This window comes from Oncorhynchus clarkii, chromosome 17 (genome assembly GCF_045791955.1).
Source record: "Oncorhynchus clarkii lewisi isolate Uvic-CL-2024 chromosome 17, UVic_Ocla_1.0, whole genome shotgun sequence".
In the NCBI taxonomy this organism is placed as follows: Eukaryota; Metazoa; Chordata; class Actinopteri; order Salmoniformes; family Salmonidae; genus Oncorhynchus; species Oncorhynchus clarkii.
In genome coordinates, this window is record NC_092163.1 from 43,428,556 (window position 1) to 43,449,657 (window position 21,102).

General features: G+C 44.2%; 1 protein-coding gene across 1 annotated transcript in view; it reads left to right on the forward strand.

The window, feature by feature from the left end:
* LOC139369758 (CFAP20 domain containing) overlaps positions 1-21,102 on the forward strand; it is a 51,596-nt gene that overhangs the window by 21,570 nt on the left and 8,924 nt on the right. The window contains exons 10-15 of the mRNA XM_071109019.1: positions 1,530-1,646; positions 1,782-1,859; positions 9,551-9,960; positions 13,877-14,353; positions 17,626-17,874; positions 19,260-19,321. Of these exons, the coding sequence (XP_070965120.1) occupies positions 1,530-1,646; positions 1,782-1,859; positions 9,551-9,960; positions 13,877-14,353; positions 17,626-17,874; positions 19,260-19,321 (1,393 nt within the window). The remainder of the gene's footprint in view (positions 1-1,529; positions 1,647-1,781; positions 1,860-9,550; positions 9,961-13,876; positions 14,354-17,625; positions 17,875-19,259; positions 19,322-21,102) is intronic.

The following is a 21,102-nucleotide window of genomic DNA, read 5'->3' on the forward strand; positions in this document are numbered from 1 at the left end:
ATCGGTGGCAGCTAGTAGGCCGGCGACGACGACCACCGAGCGCCACCCGAACAGGAAGAGGCACCATCTTCAGCGGGATTCGTGACACATGCATTGTAATCAGGGCTGCCTGTCAGATGAACCAATCAAGTGATGTCGTTGTTGACACATTATCAACATGGCAACACACAGTCCTTTTTTAAATTGAACCTTTATTTAACTAGTCAGTTAAGAACAAATAATTTTTTACAATGACAGCCTACACCGGCCAAATTGTTTGCCATCCTATGGAACTCCCAATCACGGCCGGCTGTGATACAGCCTGGATTCAAACCAAGGTGTCTGTGGTGACGCCTCTAGCACTGATGCAGTGCCTTAGACCGCTATGCCACTCGGGAGCCCGAGTAGTTAAATTATTTTCATTCATTTTAACATAAATATGAGTTTTTCAGCAGTTTTAAGGGTAGGAACATGCTTCTTTATCACATTTGGTTATCGAAATCACCTTAACTTACTAAAATGTTTCAGTTCATCTTTAATACTTTTGTCGTTAAGCAGACACTCTTAACCAGAGTGATTTACAGTGCAATCATCTTAAAGTAGCTAGGTGAGACAACCATATATCACAGTCATAGTAAGCATGAGGGTGCTGTGGGATTAATCAAGATATTTTTTGATGAGGTTGGTTTTCAGACGTTTTCAGACGATAGGGCTTCCAGATGTCTGTCGGTGTGGATCCCACACTGTTATCATTAGCATCAGCAAATCTCAAATCGTTGTAACAGAAATTCAAGCATGAACTGAGAGTTTTTTTATAGGCCATTAATAATGTGCATGCCACACTACTACAGAAACCATACATTCATTCCACAGTGTGCTTCCCACACTGACCAATAGTCACAGACATGACTTGGAAATTGTGATTTGGGAAAATCTGAAAAACAACTTCCTCCTTAGTTTTGCCTAGCTTGCTTTATTCAGCCCAGTTTGTCGAATTACTGCTCCCCTAAGAGAAGTTAAATCAGTGTATATTTAATGTACTTTCAACAGCTGTCCTTTTCCACCAAGCTAACTAACCGTAAACACTGGTTCATTAGTACAATGGTATGACAGAATCATTGACTCCCCAACGTTCATCATAGTTATGGTTTCCCTTCTCAATCTGAGTGCGTAATTGAAATATTACATAAGTATGTCTGGTTAGCATGCTCCTTTATGTGATAGTAATTCAGCCGCACACTGACTCTATACACTCACTGACCTAAATTCTAATATATTAGACTTGGTAATGCAGTACGTTTGAAGTGTGATGGAGTATATAAGAAGATCATTAAAATATCTAGCTTTAGTTGTGCATTGCTAGCTTTATTTAGTCTGCTGCACTCGCTATTGATGGATTGAATAGAGCTCGTTTTCTGAAATACCTTTTATTGAGAACGAAAGATGGTTTTACTGTGGAATACTGCTCAGGTTCTAAAGTTGCATTATGTGTTTGTCAGGCTATTATTGTGACTCGTGTTTTTAATGTAACCTCGTTGTGTAATGTACAGGGAAGCCAGGGAGCCTGCAGCCGCGACCACCTAAAGACAGAGCGTCATCAGACAAGGCGGGGTCCAGGAAGCTACGGGTACACAGTGCAGGGAAGGAGAAATTGGCGCCTGGCTCAGGTGAGCTGTGTATGTATTATGAAAGCTTTAGAGAGCCTGTCCGTGTGAACTGGATTGTGTGTCTAAGTGTGAAGTGTGTGAAGTGTGGTGGTCTTAGGGTAGATGTTCTCTTTTCTGTTGTAAATGGACCCATAGACGCTGGACTTAGCCACCATGGAGACAGGAACCAACGACTTTTGACCCCCAGTGAGACGAGTGGAGACCAAACAGAAGGTCAGACACTTCTCTAAACTGACAAACTTTTTAAAAATGGATACAGCCGGGCTCCGGCTAGTGCTTCTGTTTCTGATTTGGGAGTGAAGTGAAGACACTTTAACCCCTTTATCCAGTTCCTACTCCAGAGCAGACATCCAACCATCACAATCTGGAGCTACAGTATGTGGCAGATGGCTTATCTGGCATGACACTTCCAAGGATGGTTCTTACCAAGATTTACTTCCATCTACCTCAATTAATTGGCAAGTTTGGCCAACTTTAGCCATTAGTATATTTGCCTCAGTAGTTTCCAGCTACAGTAATAATACCCAGCTTCTGAAGTCTCACCCATTTCTACACATTTTATGCAGGATCATTGCTAAGGCTATGAAATACTTGTCTGAGTTTTTTTGTTAACCCCCCCCCCCACCCCAGCCACACTAAATGAGCACTTTTTTTGCTCTAAGCACATTTATGGGTTGTTCCCATCTCCAAAAGCCTGGAGCTGTCCCTGTGCAGTGCAGGAGGCAGCACTGCAGCCCTTCCCTCTTACTCTCAGTCTACGTTCATTAATGGTAATGGCACATTAAATAAGAGTCAGAGGGGGAAGTCCCGTGGGTTTGGCACAGGGTCTTCCACACAGCAGCACAATTAGAAAAGGTGATTATAGTGTTGAGACAAAAGTGCGCTGAATGTCCATAGACATTTCATACCGCTGAACTACTAGGCTGCATCCCAAATGACACACTATTTCCTGTATGGTAAGTAGCCTTGCGCGAGCCAGAATGGCTCATAGGAGCAGGAGTCAGTAGCTTGAGGCAGCTTGATTTACAAGTACACCCCTTGGACAGGACAATAGTCTATCACAGGGACTTACTCCCAAGCAGAGAAGCATCAAATCAAATAAAACAATTTTTTATTTTTTATTTCACCTTTATTTAACCAGGTAGGCCAGTTGAGAACAAGTTCTCATTTACAACTGCGACCTGGCCAAGATAATGCAAAGCAGTGCAACAAATACAACAACACCGAGTTACACATAAACAAACGTACTGTCAATAACACAAAATGAAAGAAAAATAGAAAAATCTATGTGCAGTTTGTGCAAATGTAGAAGGGTAGGGAGGTAAGCAATAAATAGGCCCTAGAGGCGAAAATAATTACAATTTAGCATTAATACTGGAGTGATAGATGTGCAGAAGATGAATGTGCAAGTAGAGATACTGGGGTGCAAAAGAGCAGAAGGGTAAGTAATAATATGGGGATGAGGTAGTCGAGTGTGCTATTTACAGATTGGCTGTGTGTCAGGTCCTGACCTTAGTTCCTTTTTTATGTCTCTGTTTTAGTTTGGTCATGGCGTGAGTTGGGGTGGGCATTCTATGTTGTGTATTCTAGGTTTTGTATTTCTGTGTTTGGCCTGGTATGGTTCCCAATCAGAGGCAGCTGTCGATCGTTGTCTCTGATTGAGAACCATACTTAGGCAGGCTGTTTTCCCACTATGGGTTGTGGGTAGTTGTTTTCTGTGTCTGTGTTTTACCATACAGAACTTTTTCGGTTTTCATTTATTTCTCTTGTTCTTTTGTATTCAGTGTTCGGTTATATTTCATTAAAATATGGACACTTACCACGCTGCGCATTGGTCCGATCTTTCCTTCTCCTCCTCAGAAGAGGAGGAAAACCGTTACACTGTGTACAGTGATTGGTAAGCTGCTCTGACAGCTGATGCTTATAGTTAGACAGTCTATATAAGACTCCAGCTTCAGAGATTTTTGCAATTCCTTCGAGTTATTGACAGCAGAAAACTGGAAGGAAAGGCAGCGAATGGAAGTGGTGACTTTGGGGATGACCAGTGCAATATACCTGTTGGAGTGCGTGCTACGTGTGGGTGTTGCTATGGTGACCAGTGAGCTGAGATAAGACTTTACCTAGCAAAGACTTATAGATGACCTGGAGCTAGTGGGTTTGGCGACGGATATGTAGTGAGGGCCAGCCAACGAGAGCATACAGGTCGCAGTGGTGGGTAGTATATGGGGCTTTGGTGAAAAAAAAGGATGGCACTGTCTACATCCAGTTTGCTGAATAGAGTGTTGGGGGCTATTTTGTAGATGACATCGTCAAAGTCAAGGATCAGTAGGATAGTCAGTCTTACGAGGGTATGTTTGGTGGTATGAGTGAAGGAGGCTTTGTCACGAAATAGGAAGCCGATTCTAGATTTAATTTTGGATTGGAGATGCTTAATGTGAGTCTGGAAGGAGAGTCTACAGTCTGACTGTAGTTGTACAGTTGTTGTAGTTGTCCACATATTCTAGGTCAAAAAATGTTATGCGCCGAATACAACAGGCCTTACCGTGAAATTCTTACTTACAAGCCCTTAACCAACAATGCAGTTCAAGGAAAAGAGTTATATATTTACTAAATAAATTAAAGTATAAAATAAAAAGTACATAACAAAAACGAGGCCAAATGCAGGGGCTATCGGTACAGAGTCAATGTGCAGGGGGTACAGGTTAGTTGAGGTAATTTGAACATGTAGGTAGGAGTAAAGTGACTATGCGTAGATAATAAACAGCGTGTAGCAGCAGTGTAAAAAGGGGGAGGCGCTCCGGTACCGCTTGCCGTGCGATAACAGAGAGAATAGTCTAAGACTTGGGTGACTGGAGTCTATGACCATTTTTTGGGCCTTCCGCTGACACCGCCTAGTATATAAACGTTGAAGTCGTAAGTTTACATACACTTGGGTTGGAGTCATTAAAACTAGATTTTCAACCACTCCACAAATTTCTTGTTAACAAACTGTAGTTTTGGCAAGTCGGTTAGGACATCTACTTTGTGCATGACACAAGTAATTTTTCCAACAAGTGTTTATAGACAGATTATTTAACTTATGTATCACAATTCTAGTGGGTCAGAAGTTTATATACACTAAGTTGACTGGGCCTTTAAACAGCTTGGAAAATTCCAGAAAATGATGTCATGGCTTTGGAAGCTTCTGATAGGCTAATTGACATCATTTGAGTCAATTGGAGGTGTACCTGTAGATGTATTCCAAGGCCTATCTTCAAACTCAGTGCCTCAGTGCTTGACATCTTGGGAAAATCTAAAGAAATCAGCCAAGCCAAAAAAAATGGTGTACCTCCACAAGTCTGGTTCATCCCTGGGAGCAATTTTCAAATACCTGAAGGTGCCATGTTCATCTGTACAAACAATAGTACACAAGTATAAACACCATGCTCAGGAAGGAGACCCCTTCTGTCTCCTAGAGATGAACGTACTTTGGTGCGAAAAGTGCAAATCAATCCCAGAACAACAGCAAAGAATCTTGTGAAGATGCTGTAGGAAACAGGTACAAAAGTATCTATATCCACAGTAAAACGAGTCCTACATCAACATAACCTGAAAGGCCGCTCAGTAAGGAAGAATCCAATGCTCCAAACCACCATAAAAAAACAGACTACGGTTTGCAACTGCATATGGGGACAAAGAAGAAATGTCCTCTGGTCTGATTAAACAAAAATAGAACTGTTTGGCCAAAATTACCATTGATATGTTTGGAGGAAAAAGGGGGAGGCTTGCAGGCCGAAGAACACCATCCCAACCGTGAAGCACATGGGTGCAGCATCATCTGGTGGGGGTGCTTTGCTGCAGGAGGGACTGGTGCACTTCACAAAATAGATGGCATCATGAGGCAGGAAAATTATATTGAAGCAACATCTTAAGACATCAGTCAGGAAGTTAAAGCTTGGTCGCAAATGGGTCTTCCAAATGAACAATGACCCCAAGCACACTTCCAAAGTTGTGGCAAAATGGCTTAATGTCACGCCCTGGTCTTAGTATTTTGTGTTTTCTTTATTATTTTGGTCAGGCCAGGGTGTGACATGGGTTTTTTATGTGGTGTGTTTTGTCTTGGGGTTTTTCGTACGTATTGGGATTGTAGCTTAGTGGGGTTTTCTAGGTAAGTCTATGGTTGCCTAAAGTGGTTCTCAATCAGAGGCAGGTGTTTATCGTTGTCTCTGATTGGGAACCATATTTAGGCAGCCATATTCTTTGAGTGTTTCGTGGGTGATTGTTCCTGTCTCTGTGTTAATTTGCACCAGTTTAGGCTGGTTCGGTTTACATTACGTTTATTGTTTTTGTATTGATCGTGGTTCATCTTCATTAAAGATGTATCTAAATAACCACGCCGTATTTTGGTCCGACTCTCCTTCACCGCAAGAAAACCGTAACACTTAAGGACAACAAAGTCAAGGTATTGAAGTGGCCATCACAAAGCCCTGACCTCAATCCTATAGAACATTTGTGGGCAGAACTGAAAAAGCATGTGTGAGCAAGGAGGCCTGCAAACCTGACTCAGTTACACCAGCTCTGCCAGGAGGAATGGGCCAAAATTCACCCAACTTATTGTGGGAAGCTTGTGGAATGCTACCCAAACTGTTTGACCCAAGTTAAACTATTAAAGGCAATGCTACCAAATACTAATTGAGTATATGTAAACTTCTGACCCACTGGGAATGTGATGAAATAAATAAATGCTGAAATAAATAATTATCTTTGCTATTATTCTGACACTACACATTCTTAAAGTAAAGTGGTGATCCTAACAGACCTAAGACAGAACATTTTTACTACTACTAAATGTCAGGAATTGTGAAAAATGTAGATTAAATGTATTTGGCCAAGGTGTATGTAAACTTCCGACTTCAACTGTAGGTCCTGGATGGCAGGAATCTTGGCAACAGTGATGTATTGTGCCGTACACCCTACCCTCTATAGCGCCTTGCGGGCAGATGCCAAGCAGTTGCCATACTGGGCGGTGATGCAACCGGTCAGGATGCTCTCGATGGTGCACCTTTTTGAGGATCTGAGGACACATGCCAAGTATTTTCAGTATCCTGAGGAATAGATGTTGTCGTGCCCTCTTCACGACAGTTTTGGTGTGTTTCAACCACGATAGGTCCTTAGTTATGTGGACACCAAGGAATTTGAAACTCTCAACCCGCTCCACTACAGCCCTGTCGATGTAAATGGGGGCCTGTTCAGCCTTCCTTTTCTTGTAGTCCACGATCGCCTTTGTCTTGCTCACATTGAGGGGGAGGTTGTTGTCCTGAAGGTCTCTGACCTCCTCCCTATAGGCTGTCTCATCATTGTCAGTGATCAGGCCTACCAATGTTGTGTCGTCAACAAACTTAACGATGGTGTTGGAGTCGTGCTTGGCAACACAGTCGTGGGTGAACAAGGAGTACAGGAGGGAACTAGGATTGCCCCGGTGTTGAGGATCCACGTGGCAGATGTGTTGTTGCCTACCCTTACCACCTTTGGGCGGCCCGTCAGGAAGTCCAGGATCCAGGTGCAGAGGGAGGTGTTTACTCCCAGGGTCCTTAGCTTAGCTTCATGGGCACTATCGGTTACCATTTACAGTCTTTGGTGTGACTTGGCCTGAAATCGAACTCCCAACCTTCCAATCTCTGGGCGGACACTAACCAGAATGCCACTGAATTAAAATTCCAAATGTAGTGCACTACTGGTTTTAACCAGAGCTCTATGGGTCCTGGTCAAAATAAGTGCACTAAATATCAATCAAATGTATTGATAAAGCCCTTCTTACATCAGCTGATGTCACAAAGTGCTGTACAGAAACCCAGCCTAAAACCCCAAACAGCAAGAGATGCAGGTGTAGAAGCACGGTGGCTAGGAAAAACTCCCTAGAAAGGCCAGAACCTAGGAAGAAACCTAGAGAGGAACCAGGCTATGAGGGGTGGCCAGTCCTCTTCTGGCTGTGCTATGTGGAGATTATTACAGAATATGGCCAAGATATTAAAATGTTCATAGATGACCAGCATTGTCAAATAATAATAATCACAGTGGTTGTAGATGGTGCAACAGGTCAGCACATCAGGAGTAAATGTCCGTTTGCTTTTCATAGCCAATCATTCAGAGTATCTCTACCTCTCCTGCTGTCTCTAGAGAGTTGAAAACAGCAGGTCTGGTCTGACAGGTAGCACGTCCGGTGAACAGGTCAGGGTTCCATAGCCGCAGGCAGAACAGTTGAAACTGGAGCAGCAGCACGACCAGGTGGACTGGGGACAGCAAGGAGTCATCAGGCCAGGTAGTCCTGAGGCATGGTCCTACGGGTCAGGTCCTCCGAGAGAGAAAAAGAAGGAGAGAAAGAAAGAGCGAAAAAGAGAGAGAGAATTAGAGAGAGCATACTTAAATTCACACAGGACAATGGCTAAAACAGGAGAAATACTCCAGATTTAACAGACTGACCCTAGCCCCCCGACACATAAACTATTGCAGCATAAATACTGGCGGCTGAGACAGGAGGGGTCGGGAGACATTGTGGCCCCGTCCGACGATACCCCCGCACAGGGCCAAACAGACAGAATATAACCCCACCCACTTTGCCGAAGCACAGCCCCCACACCACTAGAGGGATATCTCCAACCACCAACTTAGGGAATAGGGTTTAATTTGGGAAGCAGCCATAGAGCCTAGCTCGCTGAAAGTATTAGGATTCATTAGTTACGTTTGGTCTGATGAGAGTCACTTGAACATAGTGGATGGATGGGCTCTTGAGTGTGTGAATCACAGGAGTTTGGAGACACCTTAATTGGGGAGGACGGACATGGTTCCCATGTGTTTGATACTATTCCATTCGCTCCATTCCAGCCCTTATCATGAGCTGTCCTCCCCTCAGCAGCCTCCACTGGAGTGAATGAACATGATGTTTTCCAAGTCTGGACCTCCTAAGTGGGCCTGGACTCCATTGGTGAACATTTCACAGCATACATACACATACAGCCAATGTCATTGTCTGCAATAAGCCAACGCTACTATTAATCAGCTTGGATGACATGCAGTCAGGCCTCTGGAGCAGTGTGTTCCTGCCTGGGTGTTTTCTAATGCCAGGGCCTGTAGACAGACCCCATGGGCAGAGGTATGGGTGTGTGAGCGATGATTCTGCGGCAGAATGGCGCCCACACTACTAATGATGTCGTTTGTGTGCCGGCGGGTGAGCCCCGCTCTACCAAGGCAAAGCGTTTTTCTCCCCCAGTCCCTCCCTGCATACCACAGACAAATACATTCGCAATCGTTTTCAATGCTTCGGCTTCCGCTTATGCATATTTGAAATGCTCATTAAGGCATTATGCCTCTATTAACAAAAACCTGACCAAAATATATACATCTATGCAGGAGTGGAAATGAACGCAGGCCCGCTTTTGGCAACCATGCCATAATCGAATTCATTTCATTCTGCCGTACTGTGATTAGGCAGTAGTTATTTGCATATATGAAAATGAACCCAGGCAGGCAGAGAACAGCAGGAGGTTTTCCTGATGATGAAGAAATTAAGATGGATCCATTGATCACTGTAATAAGATCTCTGTCATTATTCTGGATTCATCATCACCATTGCTCGTTGACTCAAGAGGGGTGTCTTACACAAGAGGCTTGGGCTGTGCATTAGCAGCCTACGCACTCTGATATTGAATACTCCTTATGGATTGTGCAATCCATTCATCCGAGGTTAGGCATTGTGTTTTCATTGTATGAATTTAGTAAGGTGGAAGTTTTAGTATCAATGATACAGTTGTAGCAAACGATCACGGGACGAGCAAATCGAGTCAACAAGAACCATTGGAGAAGACAATCAGAGCAGTCTCATGTTTTTATTGACTGTAAAGCTGTTGTTGTTGTTATTCTTCTCTTAGACAAGTTGTTGTCTCCCAGACCTGTTGACGAGGACAGAACCTGTTTGGAGCCCTCCAAATCTTCTCCAGAGCTTCTGTCTGGCCAGTCGACCCCTGTCCCTGACCTCCCCCCATCACCATTACCCCTGCAGGACTCGGACAGTGATGACAGTGAAGGGGAGAGTGATGTGGATGAAGTCTCTGAGCCTCAGTTCTCAGTGGAAAACGTGTTCACCTTCTCTTCTTGGCCCCACTCAGCCAAGCGAGGACAGGGACAAGGATATGGAGACCAGGGACAGGGCCAGGGACATGGAGAGACCTGCTGGACTGAGGAGGCAGCTCAGGCCACTGACACCTATGGCCAGCAGGACACGGGAGGGCACAGGGGGGCCAGGCCAGACGACGACTTCCTCGCCAGCGAGAGTGAGGAGGTATGTCTATGTGTCTCAAACGACTGGGTCTGTTCCAGATTTGCTGGAGGATGAAGAGTACACACACACACACACACACAAGACCCTGTGCCCCCTAACACAGTCCTCTCAACATAATTGTTTTTCTTCTTCAAAACATTTAGTTGCTCTGGTACATTTAGCTTCAATAGAAACCTCAATAAAAACCTCAACAATAGGAACCTCAGAGATTGTACAATAGAAACCTCTCTGACCCCCCATGACCTTCAGATCCCCTGAATAAGCAGTCCTACCACCGCCACACAACAACTCCAGTAGGAGCTGCTTCCTTAAAGCAATTGTTTGAAACTGAAAAAAAAAGTTGAGACACTCTATGGGCCAATAAAATGATAGATTTTAAACTTAACCAAAGCATAAACTAAGTGTATATAATAACTAATTATACTCTTAAATCTTATATCTGAGACCATTAGTGCAAAGTGATTGTGATGTGTTATTGTCTCACCTACTTATCTTAAGATGAATGCTCTAACTGTAAGTCGCTCTGGATAAGACCGTCTGCTAAATGACTCTAATGTAAATATAAAATGTAAGAAAGTGTTTACACAGCAATGTAACCCAGTAATAAAGAGCTGCCGATAAAGAGCTGATGAGGAGAATGTTATAAGTAACGAGTACAAAGGCTATTACCGTTAGATGTATTCAAAGGAAAACAAATTGTCTTGACTGGTTTTAAATTTAAGAAGGAATATAATTATTCAGATTTAAGACTTTCATTAACAGTCAAATTCAGAATAAATGGCGGGTCCTTGAGGTGCTCATTGTTCCTTTCTTGGCTTTGCCTAATGGATTCCACAAGGAGACAAAAAAGCAGTGAGGGTCAGTTCTTTTATACATTCTGTCCATTTCTATATGAAAGAAAAAAATATGATTCAGTTTATTTTTTTATGGGTCCTGTATGAGAAATATAATTCCGTTTGTTGTGTGAGAAACATATCACTCCGCTGGCTCAGACTAGTTAACTTCCTTTAGAATTGAGAATATATAGTGTTCATCCTCAATTCAGTTGTGTGTGAGATAGAGAAAGATAATTTAGTTGTTGTGTTGATCCGTCTCTCTCTCTCTCCTCTACTGTCCTGAGGGAAATCAGTTTCATCTTCAACATACATATGCTCTGCTACTGTTAATTAGGCCACTTTGATTGATGTACCTCTAAGTGTGTGTGTGTGTGTGTGTGTGTGTGTGTGTGTGTGTGTGTGTGTGTGTGTGTGTGTGTGTGTGTGTGTGTGTGTGTGTGTGTGTGTGTGTGTGTGTGTGTGTGTGTGTGTGTGTGTGTGTGTGTGTGTGTTAGCTGCTCTGCTAGTCTAGAAGAACATATTGTAAAACCTCTGGAGCTTTCTATTTTTCTTTCAATTCCCATCTTGTTCTGTTTGCTTGTTTTCAGCCAATCATATTACTCTGGGAGACCAAGGTTAATTTGAATAAACAACAGACTAGACAGTAGTCACACAGCATGTTTTAGGTAATTCATGGGTTCAAATATCCAACATCACAGCTTACTACCATATCCACAGATAGTCCCAGTTGGCCTTAAAAAAAAACTGTTATTAAACACTGAAAATAGCTTCCTCTTCTCCCTAACCTACAGTACCAGTCAAAAGTTTGGACACACCTACTCATTCAAGGGTTTTTCTTTATTTGTACTATTTTCTACATTGTAGAATAATAGTGAAGACATCAAAACTATGAAATAACACATATGGAATCATATAGTAACCAAAAAAGTGTTAAACAAATCATCATATATTTTGAGATTATTCAAAGTAGCCACCCTTTCCCTTGATGACAACTTTGCACACTCTTGGCATTCTTTCAACCAGCTTCATGAGGAAGTCACCTGGAATGGATTTAAATTAACAGTTAATATGTGGATTTTCCTTCCTTCTTAATACGTTTGAGCCAATCAGTTGTGTTGTGACAAGGTAGGGGTGGTATACAGAAGATTGCCCTATTTGGTAAAAGTCCAAATTATGGCAAGAACACATATTTTATATTTGAGATTCTTCAAAATTGCCACCCTTTGCCTTGATGGCAGCTTTGTGCACCCTTGGCATTCTCTCAACCAGCTTCACCCGGAATGCTATTCCAACAATCTTGAAGGAGTTCCCACATATGCTGAGCACTTGTTGGCTGCTTTTCCTTCTCTCTGCAGTACAACTCATCCCAAACCATCTCAATTGGGTTGATGTCGGGTGATTGTGGAGGCCAGGTCATCTGATGCAGCACTCCATCACTCTCCTTCTTGGTCAAATAGCCCTTACACAGCCTGGAGGTGTGTTTTGGGTCATTGTCCTGTTGACGAACAAATGATAGTACCACTAAGTGCAACCAGATAGGATGGCTTATCGCTGCAGAATGCTGTGGTAGCCCTGCTGGTTAAGTGTGCCTTGAATTCTAAATAAATCACTGACAGTGTCACCAGCAAAGCACCTCCACACCATCACACCTCCTCCTCCATGCTTCACAGTGGGAACCACACATGTGGAGATCATCTGTTCACCTACTCTGCGTCTCACAAAGACATGCGGATGGAACCAAAATTCTCAAATTTGGACTCATCAGACCAAAGGATAGATATCTATCGGTCTAATGTCCTTTGCTCATGTTTCTTGGCCAAAGCAAGTCTCTTCTTATTATTGGTGTCCATTAGTAGTGGTAGACTGACCTTCATGTCTTAAAGTAATGATGGACTGTCATTTCTCTTTGCTTATTTGAGCTGTCCTTGTCATAATATGGACCTGGTCTTTAACCAAATTGGGCTATCTTCTGTATACCACCCATACCTTGTTACAACACAACTGATTGGCTTAAACACATTAAGAAGGAAAGAAATTCCACAAATGAAGGCACACCTGTTAATTTAAATCCATTCCAGGTGACTACCCCATGAATCTGGTCGAGAGAATGCCAAGAGTGTGCAAAGTTGTCATCAAGGCAAAGGGTGGCTACTTTGAAGAATCTCCAATATATTTTTATTTGTTTAACACTTTTTTGGTTACTACTTGATTCCATATATGTTATTTCATAGTTTTGATGTCCTCACTATTATTCTACAATGTAGAAAATAGTACAAATAAAGAAAAACTTTTGAATTAGTATGTGTGTCCAATCTCTTGACTGGCACTGTATGTCAGAACCAAAAGACAGATTGCCCTAAAAGTGTAACTACATAAAATACAATGTTACCACCGAGGGAAATCAGATTATTCTTCCTTATTTATTCCATGTGTAACTCTGTGTTGTTGTATGTGTCGAACTGCTGTGCTTTATCTTGGCCAGGTCGCAGTTGTAAATGAGAACTTGTTCTCAACTAGCTTACCAGGTTAAATAAAGGTGAAATAAAAAAAATAAAAAAATGTATCCCTGATTATTACTAGATAGTTAATTCATATGGACATGCTTTTTCGATGCCTCGTCCCAGTTGGATCATGCTTAGTAAATGGCCATGCCAGAGGTGTTGACTCTAAACTGCGTGAGGCCTCTATCGCGCTTTACACTACTTTAAAGCCATTTTAGCCTCTGCCAGCTAAGCAAGACTAATGTTGAGTCTTTTCAGATAGCCTGCTGCCATAGTTAATTGCAAGTAATTTGGGACGTGGGATACCAGCCCACGGCTAGCCGCCAGTATGGAATCGTACAGTACAGCCGTAGCAGTTTATTAGCTAGCTGGCCGGCACGCGCAATTCTTTTGCATTCATCTGTGGCAGGTTGTGCTATAATTCCCTTCTTGAGGCAGACGTCTTTTTCTTTCAAGGTGTTGCGTCAGAGCCTACTCTGTCCTTTTAGATATGCCTGCCTGGCTACCATTACTCATATTCTAATAATAAAATAAAAAAATAAATCCTATTTTTAAACTGTTCCTCTCTATTTCTCCCAGGAAGAGACCTCCTCCAGGTTCCTCTATCAGAGGTCCAGTGTCCCCCCCAGCCCTGGTACTCCTGGTGTTCCCCCCAGCTCCACCCCTGGTATCCCCGGATCATCAGGCCTAGATGAGGACACTCCGCCCAGAGCACGGCCTGGGTCCAGTGGGTCCAGTGGTGCAGACCGAACATTTACCATAGAGCGAACCCTAACCCACACAGACCCTGCAGGGTGTAAAACCAGGCTGGCTCCCCACACTGACTCCCAAGCATACAGGAGAACATTAGAGGTGCCTGGGATGGTCCCAACCCGCTGCCGGTCACCCTGTCAGGGTACCAGGCAGGGGCAGAGACACAGCAGTCTGGGCCAGTCTGGACCTGGGGGAAGAGAAGGGGGAGCGAGCCAGACTCAGGACAGGAGCAGCAGCAGGACATCACTGAGCAGCAGATCTCTGCGAGAGATCATCCCCCGAGGAGACGCCACATTAGACAAGGTTAGGTACTGTCTGTCTGCAGCCAGGCATTTAGTATTCACAATCACATCCTTATTATCGCACTGTCTTCGTCAGAAGCTCTTACCCGCCCTGTGGGACAGAACAGAAGCACATGATTTACCAAGAGAGAGAAAGTTCTGCTGTTAACTCCGCCATCTTCCATTTCCTCCTATACTTCTCATGTTATAATTAAGTGAGCAGCTGTCAAGTGACCATCAGTCCTGACTGTCTCTTGCCACTCTGGGATGGAGGCCCTGGGTGGAAGGGAGGCCCTGGGTGGGATGAGAGGGAGGGAGCCCCTAGGAGAGAAGGATGAGGGGGGAGCGAGAAAGAGGGAGGGAGAACCTGTCTGAGAGTCTAATTGAGCAGCCAGCCACATGCCTGATGCCACAACCGACGGGGATTTACAGTTGTCAAAACACATCAGATGTGCCACCATGTGATTCCTCCCCAAGACAACAGACTGATCATCAGTAACTTCAAGTTATAGCCTAATAGTCACATATACAGGACATGGATGTATCATATTCAAATTATAGACTAGTAGTCACATATACAGGACATGGATGTATCATATTCAAGTTATAGTCTAGTAGTCACATATACAGGACATGGCTGTATCACAAGGGTGAAAGGATAGCATGTCCTCATATTTTCTCTTCAGTCTGCCTCATGTTTTGCTTCTTCAAGCTGAGATTCCTACTAGCTACTTGTGCCTATAGTACTTTATTTAGTTAAACCGAGAGTTCTCTGTGATTGTTTTTCTTCAGTGGTCTGTGTTTACAGTAGTATACTGTAGTGTTATCAATAGAAAAGCACTGCAAATTCCTGGATTTCCCCCCTCTGAAAACATGTAGTTACAAGTCTGCCGGTTGAAATGTCCCAGACCAGCTGAAAATAAATCTCTGTTTTGATACAGATAGATACAGTGAGTTTGTCGGTGCCCCTTGTTGATCCTCATTCTCCCACAGACATATCGCCAAAGCTTAATAATAGATAGAAAACAGGGAATCAGTGGCGTGGGTGGAGGGATACACAAAGAGCGAGGGAGTGAGAAGAAAAGAGGGAGCAGAGTGCATGTTGAACGAGGGATGTAGAATTATCACTGGGAACTAGGAGAGAACAGTCATTCCCCTTGACCTCTCACAACAGAAGAGAGCCCACTGTTTAATTAAAGATGCGGTGTGTGTCCCAAATGGCACCCTATTCCCTGTAACGTGCAATTCTTTTAACCAGGGCTGTGGGCAAAAGTAGTGCACTATATAGGGAATATGGTGCCGTTTGGGACACAGCCAGGAAAGTCTGAGAAGTCTGAAGAGAGTTTTCAGGGGAGAGGAAAGGTCCCTTTTGACAAAGAATGGATGTGACAGTCATGTGGCTGCCTGCTTTGTGCCAGTCTTTCTTTTATGGTCGGGGTTGACTCCTCTCCGATGCTCAAGTGGTTGCAGTCAGGATGGGCTTAGATAGAAGAGAGTGAGGAAGAGAAGAGAGAGAGAAGCTTAGATAGAAGAAGAGTGAGTGAGGAAATGTAGAGAGAAGCTTGTTAAAGGGCTTGGCATCGTGCTGTTCAGCTTCTGATGGCATGATGACACGCCGTGTCGCACCCGCCCGCCTGCCTGCCTGCCTGTCTCTCCCCTCATCCCTCGCTTCCCCTCATCTCCTCTGCTCACATTAAAGTGTGTGATGTACAGAGCAGAGCAGAGCAGTGATCTAAGAGCAGGTTTGTCAGTCATGCTGTGCTGAGGAGAAGGATTCTGCGATTTAAAATAGAGAGGGTGAGAGAGAGGGTGAAGAGAGGTGGGGGGCTAGCTGTCACACCTTGAGGTGCCCGGGGCTCACTCCCTTCCCGCCTTCCAGCCGCTCCTCCTAAGAGGAACCAGGGGATCCATGATCAGAGCACAGTATTTTGTATTTTTTGAAATATTTTTTAGGGATCCTCATTAGCTCTAGCTGACACAGCAGCTACTCTTCCTGAGGTCCACAAAAAACAGGGGAGTGGAGGGATCCCAAGCCCACAAAGGAGGCCTGCTGCCTGGGTCGCTGATGAGGCTCAGACACCCCCCTCAACCCTCACCTCATTGTAGTGGAACACAGCCCAGTAAGCTGCAGTCTTACAACCACTGACACACCCTACTCCATGTCCCCAGCAGGTAGCCAAGTGAAGGCTGTTGAGCTGTCCTCCCATCAAGTCAAATCAAATTGTATTTGTCACATGCGCCAAATACAACAGGGGTAGACTTTACTTCCAAGCCCTTAACCAACAATGCAGTTCAAGGAATAGAGTTAAGAAAATATTTACTAAATAAACTAAAGTGAAATTTTTTTATCAAAAAGTAACACAAGAAAATGACATAACAATAACAAGGCTATGGTTAGAGCGTTGGGCCAGTAACTGAAAGGTTGCTGGATCGAATCCCAGAGCTGACAAGGTAAAAATCTGTTGTTCTGCCCCTGAGCAAGGCAGTTAACCCACTGTTCCCTGGGCGCCGAAGACTTGGATGTCGATTATGGCAGCCCCCCCCCCCCCCTCTCTGATTCAGAGGGGTTGGGTTAAATGCGGAAGACACATTTCAGTTGAATGCATTCAGTTGTACAACTGACTAGGTATCCCCCTTTCCCTATATACAGGGGGTACCAGTACTGAGTCAGTGTGGTAGCCACTGAGCTAGCCTATGGTCCAGTAGAGTCAGGGTCCTGATTGAAATGTTGTCAGAGAGAGAGAAGACAGAGATGATTGTTGCGGTTCCCACTGGCCTGTGAGGCTCTCTTTCACGCCAGCAGCCATTGATCCTCTCTTAACCTCGAGGGTTGCCCCAGTTCTTCCTTTCGGACAAAGCCAGTTACCACAGAGCTCCAAGCCTCCTACTGAATCGATAGCTGGACGAGTTACTGTACACACACACACACACCAATCATGCCAGCCAAGCCACAGGCCAGTGGGTGATATCCAAGCCTGGGCTGGGCCCCGGATGGGAAAACTGAGACATGCTGTTTTAAACACACTGATTTACTTATCGTTGTTACATTTACACAGGGGTTGGTTGGGCTCAGGTCATTGACCTGTTTCTTCTTATTGGACGGATCGAACAGAACTTGCTATTTGTGGATGTGATGAAAAAGCATGAATGAGATTCTAGGAATTTGGGGCATGTGCTTGATACACACCATGGTCAAACCACAAAGCCCATTAAAAAAGCAGTCAAATTCCTTTACTGTAATGTCTGGAATGCAGTGTGTAATCCATCTTGATTTTGTTTGTTGTTGATTTGAAGGTGGGAGAGGAGAGGGCGGAGAGAAGGCATGAGCCTGTTGGGTCCAGTAGCTGTGATTTGCGTCTGTTGGACAGCCTGCGTATGCAGGAGGAGGAGGAGCTACATATGCTGGCCAGTCTACGGCGGGAGCAGGAGGAAGAAGAGGAGGGGGGAGGAGCAACAGGTCTCAGTGCCTCTCAGATCCACCAATGTAACGTCAGCATCAGCACCAGCAGTGATGAGCCATCCACCTGGACACACATACCTATGGTGAGTCATGTACCCCAAAGATGGGGGGCAAATGAAGATGTCTTACTCAGGACGTTTGCCATTGACGTAGGGGGTTAGTGTTGCTCATTTCATACTCACATACTGTAATTTGCAGAAGCAATGAAGTGGGCCCAGATATCTATTATGCCTTCCTATGTCCTTAAGCCCTTATTTACAGGCAGCTCTCCTGAGTGATAAATCAAGGTGCAAATGGGGCTTATTCAAACAAGCTCTCTCTCTCTCTCTCTCGCTCTCTCTCTCTCTCTCTCTCTCTCTCTCTCTCTCTCTCTCTCTCTCTCTCAAGCTGGCTGCTCACCTTTGTTGTGGAAAACGCGATCCAAAGATCAGGCAGAGACTAATAGTATATATAATAGTGAATATTTTCATCAAGAAGCTGCAGGGGAGATCCACCTCTGGTTTCACAGGGAAGAACTCAAAGAATAAATGGTTTCATGTCCCTTATATAGTGGGAGGTGATAAAACATCATTGTTTACACAACAGTTATTTCGATACAGCAACAGTTCCGGGAACACAGTGGGCTTGTGTTAGGGTGCAGACACACCAGGAGCCTATGAAAAGCATAACACAGAACAATAGAATAACCCGTGAGAAGTTACATCAGCTCACCCCAATTCTGCCATAACAGCTTGATGTGCTGTATTCACATTGCTGCTTTTTCGACTGTAACATCAGTGTCACGCTAGGGTATACTCCGTTCTGTTATACTAGAGAAACAGTGTTTCTGTAGCTAGGGCTGACCGTGAGGACCTGTGCAGAGTAAAATCAACAAACTCTGCATAATCAAAACAGTTGCTTTATAAGAAGGTGTTGAATTTCACAGTTAGCCAATGTTATGTAATTGCCAGCTGAAAAGTACCAGTGGCCTGGTTTTGGCCCCAAGTGAGAGCAGGTCTGCCCGGGCCATGGCCCGGTGAGACACCGGTGCCGGCCCGCGTAGATGGAAACAGAAAAGTATTTTGGGTAAAACACTGGGGTAAATCCTGTATGGAAATGTGCCATTATAGAGTCCTGAGATAAATACTGAGAACCTTTGCACTCTGTCGTAACATATGTAGCCACAGCGCCCCCATCAGGCAGCTGAGGGAGGTGCACTGAAGCTTTTTTTGTTATTACGCAGATTGTGATTTCACATAATACTGTATGAGATAGTTAGAAAAGATAGCAACATGCTAAATGTGTGTGGCGGGTATCTTTTTATGTTATTAGTCTCTGGTGACTGACAGCCTTTAAATTAAAATGTGAGCGGCCAGCCTGCATGTGAGACTGTCTTCTGGGTGCCGAGATTAGAATCTGAATGATTATAGCATCGCTGGTAGATTATGACGTTCTCTTTTCCTCATCCGTTGTGTTCTGTTGTTCTCAGCCGGCCAAACAGGGCCATCACTACCAGAAGGAAATGAACCCACTCTTACACTCCAATCCAAGGTGAGCATACCTCAAATCTTGTCCCCAAAATAAACAACACATAAACAATGTTTTGTCTTTTAAAAAGAGGGCAGAGTTTTTTAAATGTATTATTTTTTATTTTATTTCACCTTTATTTAACCAGGTAGACTAGTTGAGAACAAGTTCTCATTTAAAACTGCGACCTGGCCAAGAATAAAGCAAAGCAGTTCGACACATACAACAGCACAGAGTTACACATGGAATAAACAAACATACAGTCAATAATACAGTAGAAAAAGTCTATATACAGTGTGCAAATGAGGTAAGATAAGGGAGGTAAGGCAATAAATAGGCCATAAGTAATTACAATATACCAATTTAACACTGGAGTGATTGATGTGCAGAAGATGAATGTGCAAGTAGAGATACTGGGGTGCAAAGGAGCAAGATTAATAAATAAATAATGGAATGAGGTCGATATCATTCCAGGATACCCCTGCCAGGTCGATTAGAAAGGCCTGCTCGCTGAAGTGTTTTTGGCAGTGATGAGGGGTGGTCGTTTGACTGCAGACCCATTACGGATGCAGGCAATGAGGCAGTGATCGCTGAGATCTTGGTTGAAAAGAGCAGAGGTGTATTTGGAGGGCAAGTTGGTTAGATTGATATCTATGAGGGTGCCGTGTTTACGGATTTGGGGTTGTACCTGGTAGGTTCATTGATAATTTGTGTGAGAGGGCATCTAGCTTAGATTGTAGGATGGCCCGGGGTGTTAAGCATGTCCCAGTTTAGGTCACCTAGCAGCACGAGCTCTGAAGATAGATGGTGGGCAATTCATTCACATATGGTGTCCAGGGCACAGCTGTGGGCTGAGGGGGGTCTATAGCAAGCGGCAACGGTGAGAGACTTGTTTCTGGAAAGGTGGATTTTTAAAAGTAGAAGCTCAAATTGTTTGGGTACAGACCTAGTTAGTAAGACAGAACTCTGAAGGCTATCTCAGCAATAGATTGCAACTCCACCCCCTTTGGCAGTTTCAGGGTTTTTGGTGGTCTTCCTAAAACAGGATTAAGACACGGCTAAGACATTTGGGTTGACAAAGTGTGCTAAAGCAGTGAATAAAACAAACTTAGGGAGGAGGCTTCTAATGTTAACATGCATGAAACCAAGGCTTTTACGGTTACAGAAGTCAACAAATGAGAGCACTTGGGGAATGGGAGTGGAGCTAGGCACTGCAGGTCCTGGATTAACCTCTACATCACCAGAGGAACAGAGGAGAAGTAGGATAAGGGTACGGCTAAAGTCTAATAGAACTGGTCGTCTAGTGCGTTCGGGTCAGAGAGTAAAAGGAGCAGGTTTCTGGGCACGATAGAAAAGACAAAGGCAAAGGTATTAAGTGATGATGAGAGAAATATTGTCTCTAGAAACGTTTAAACCAGGTGATGTCATCGCATAAATGGTTGGTTATGGCATATTGAGCAGGGCTAGAGGCTCTACAGTGAAATAAAACAATAATCACTAACCAGAACAGTAATGGACAAGGCATATTGACATTAGCGATCATAGGGGTCCAGTCAGTGGTTGGGCAGGCTGGAGACACAGCGATTCAGACAGCTAGCAGGCCGGGGCTAGCAAGCTAGCAGATGGGCCTTAGAGGGACGTCGTGACGGAGGAAAGTCTGTTTTCGCCTCGTGTGGTTCCGTCGATAGACCAGTCGTGATGGATTAGTAGGGTTCCGTGTAGCAGAGGGGTTCAATTGGCAAATGGATCTATTTAGCTAACAGTCCAATATGCTCTAGACAGCTAGCGGGCCGCGGCTAGCAGGC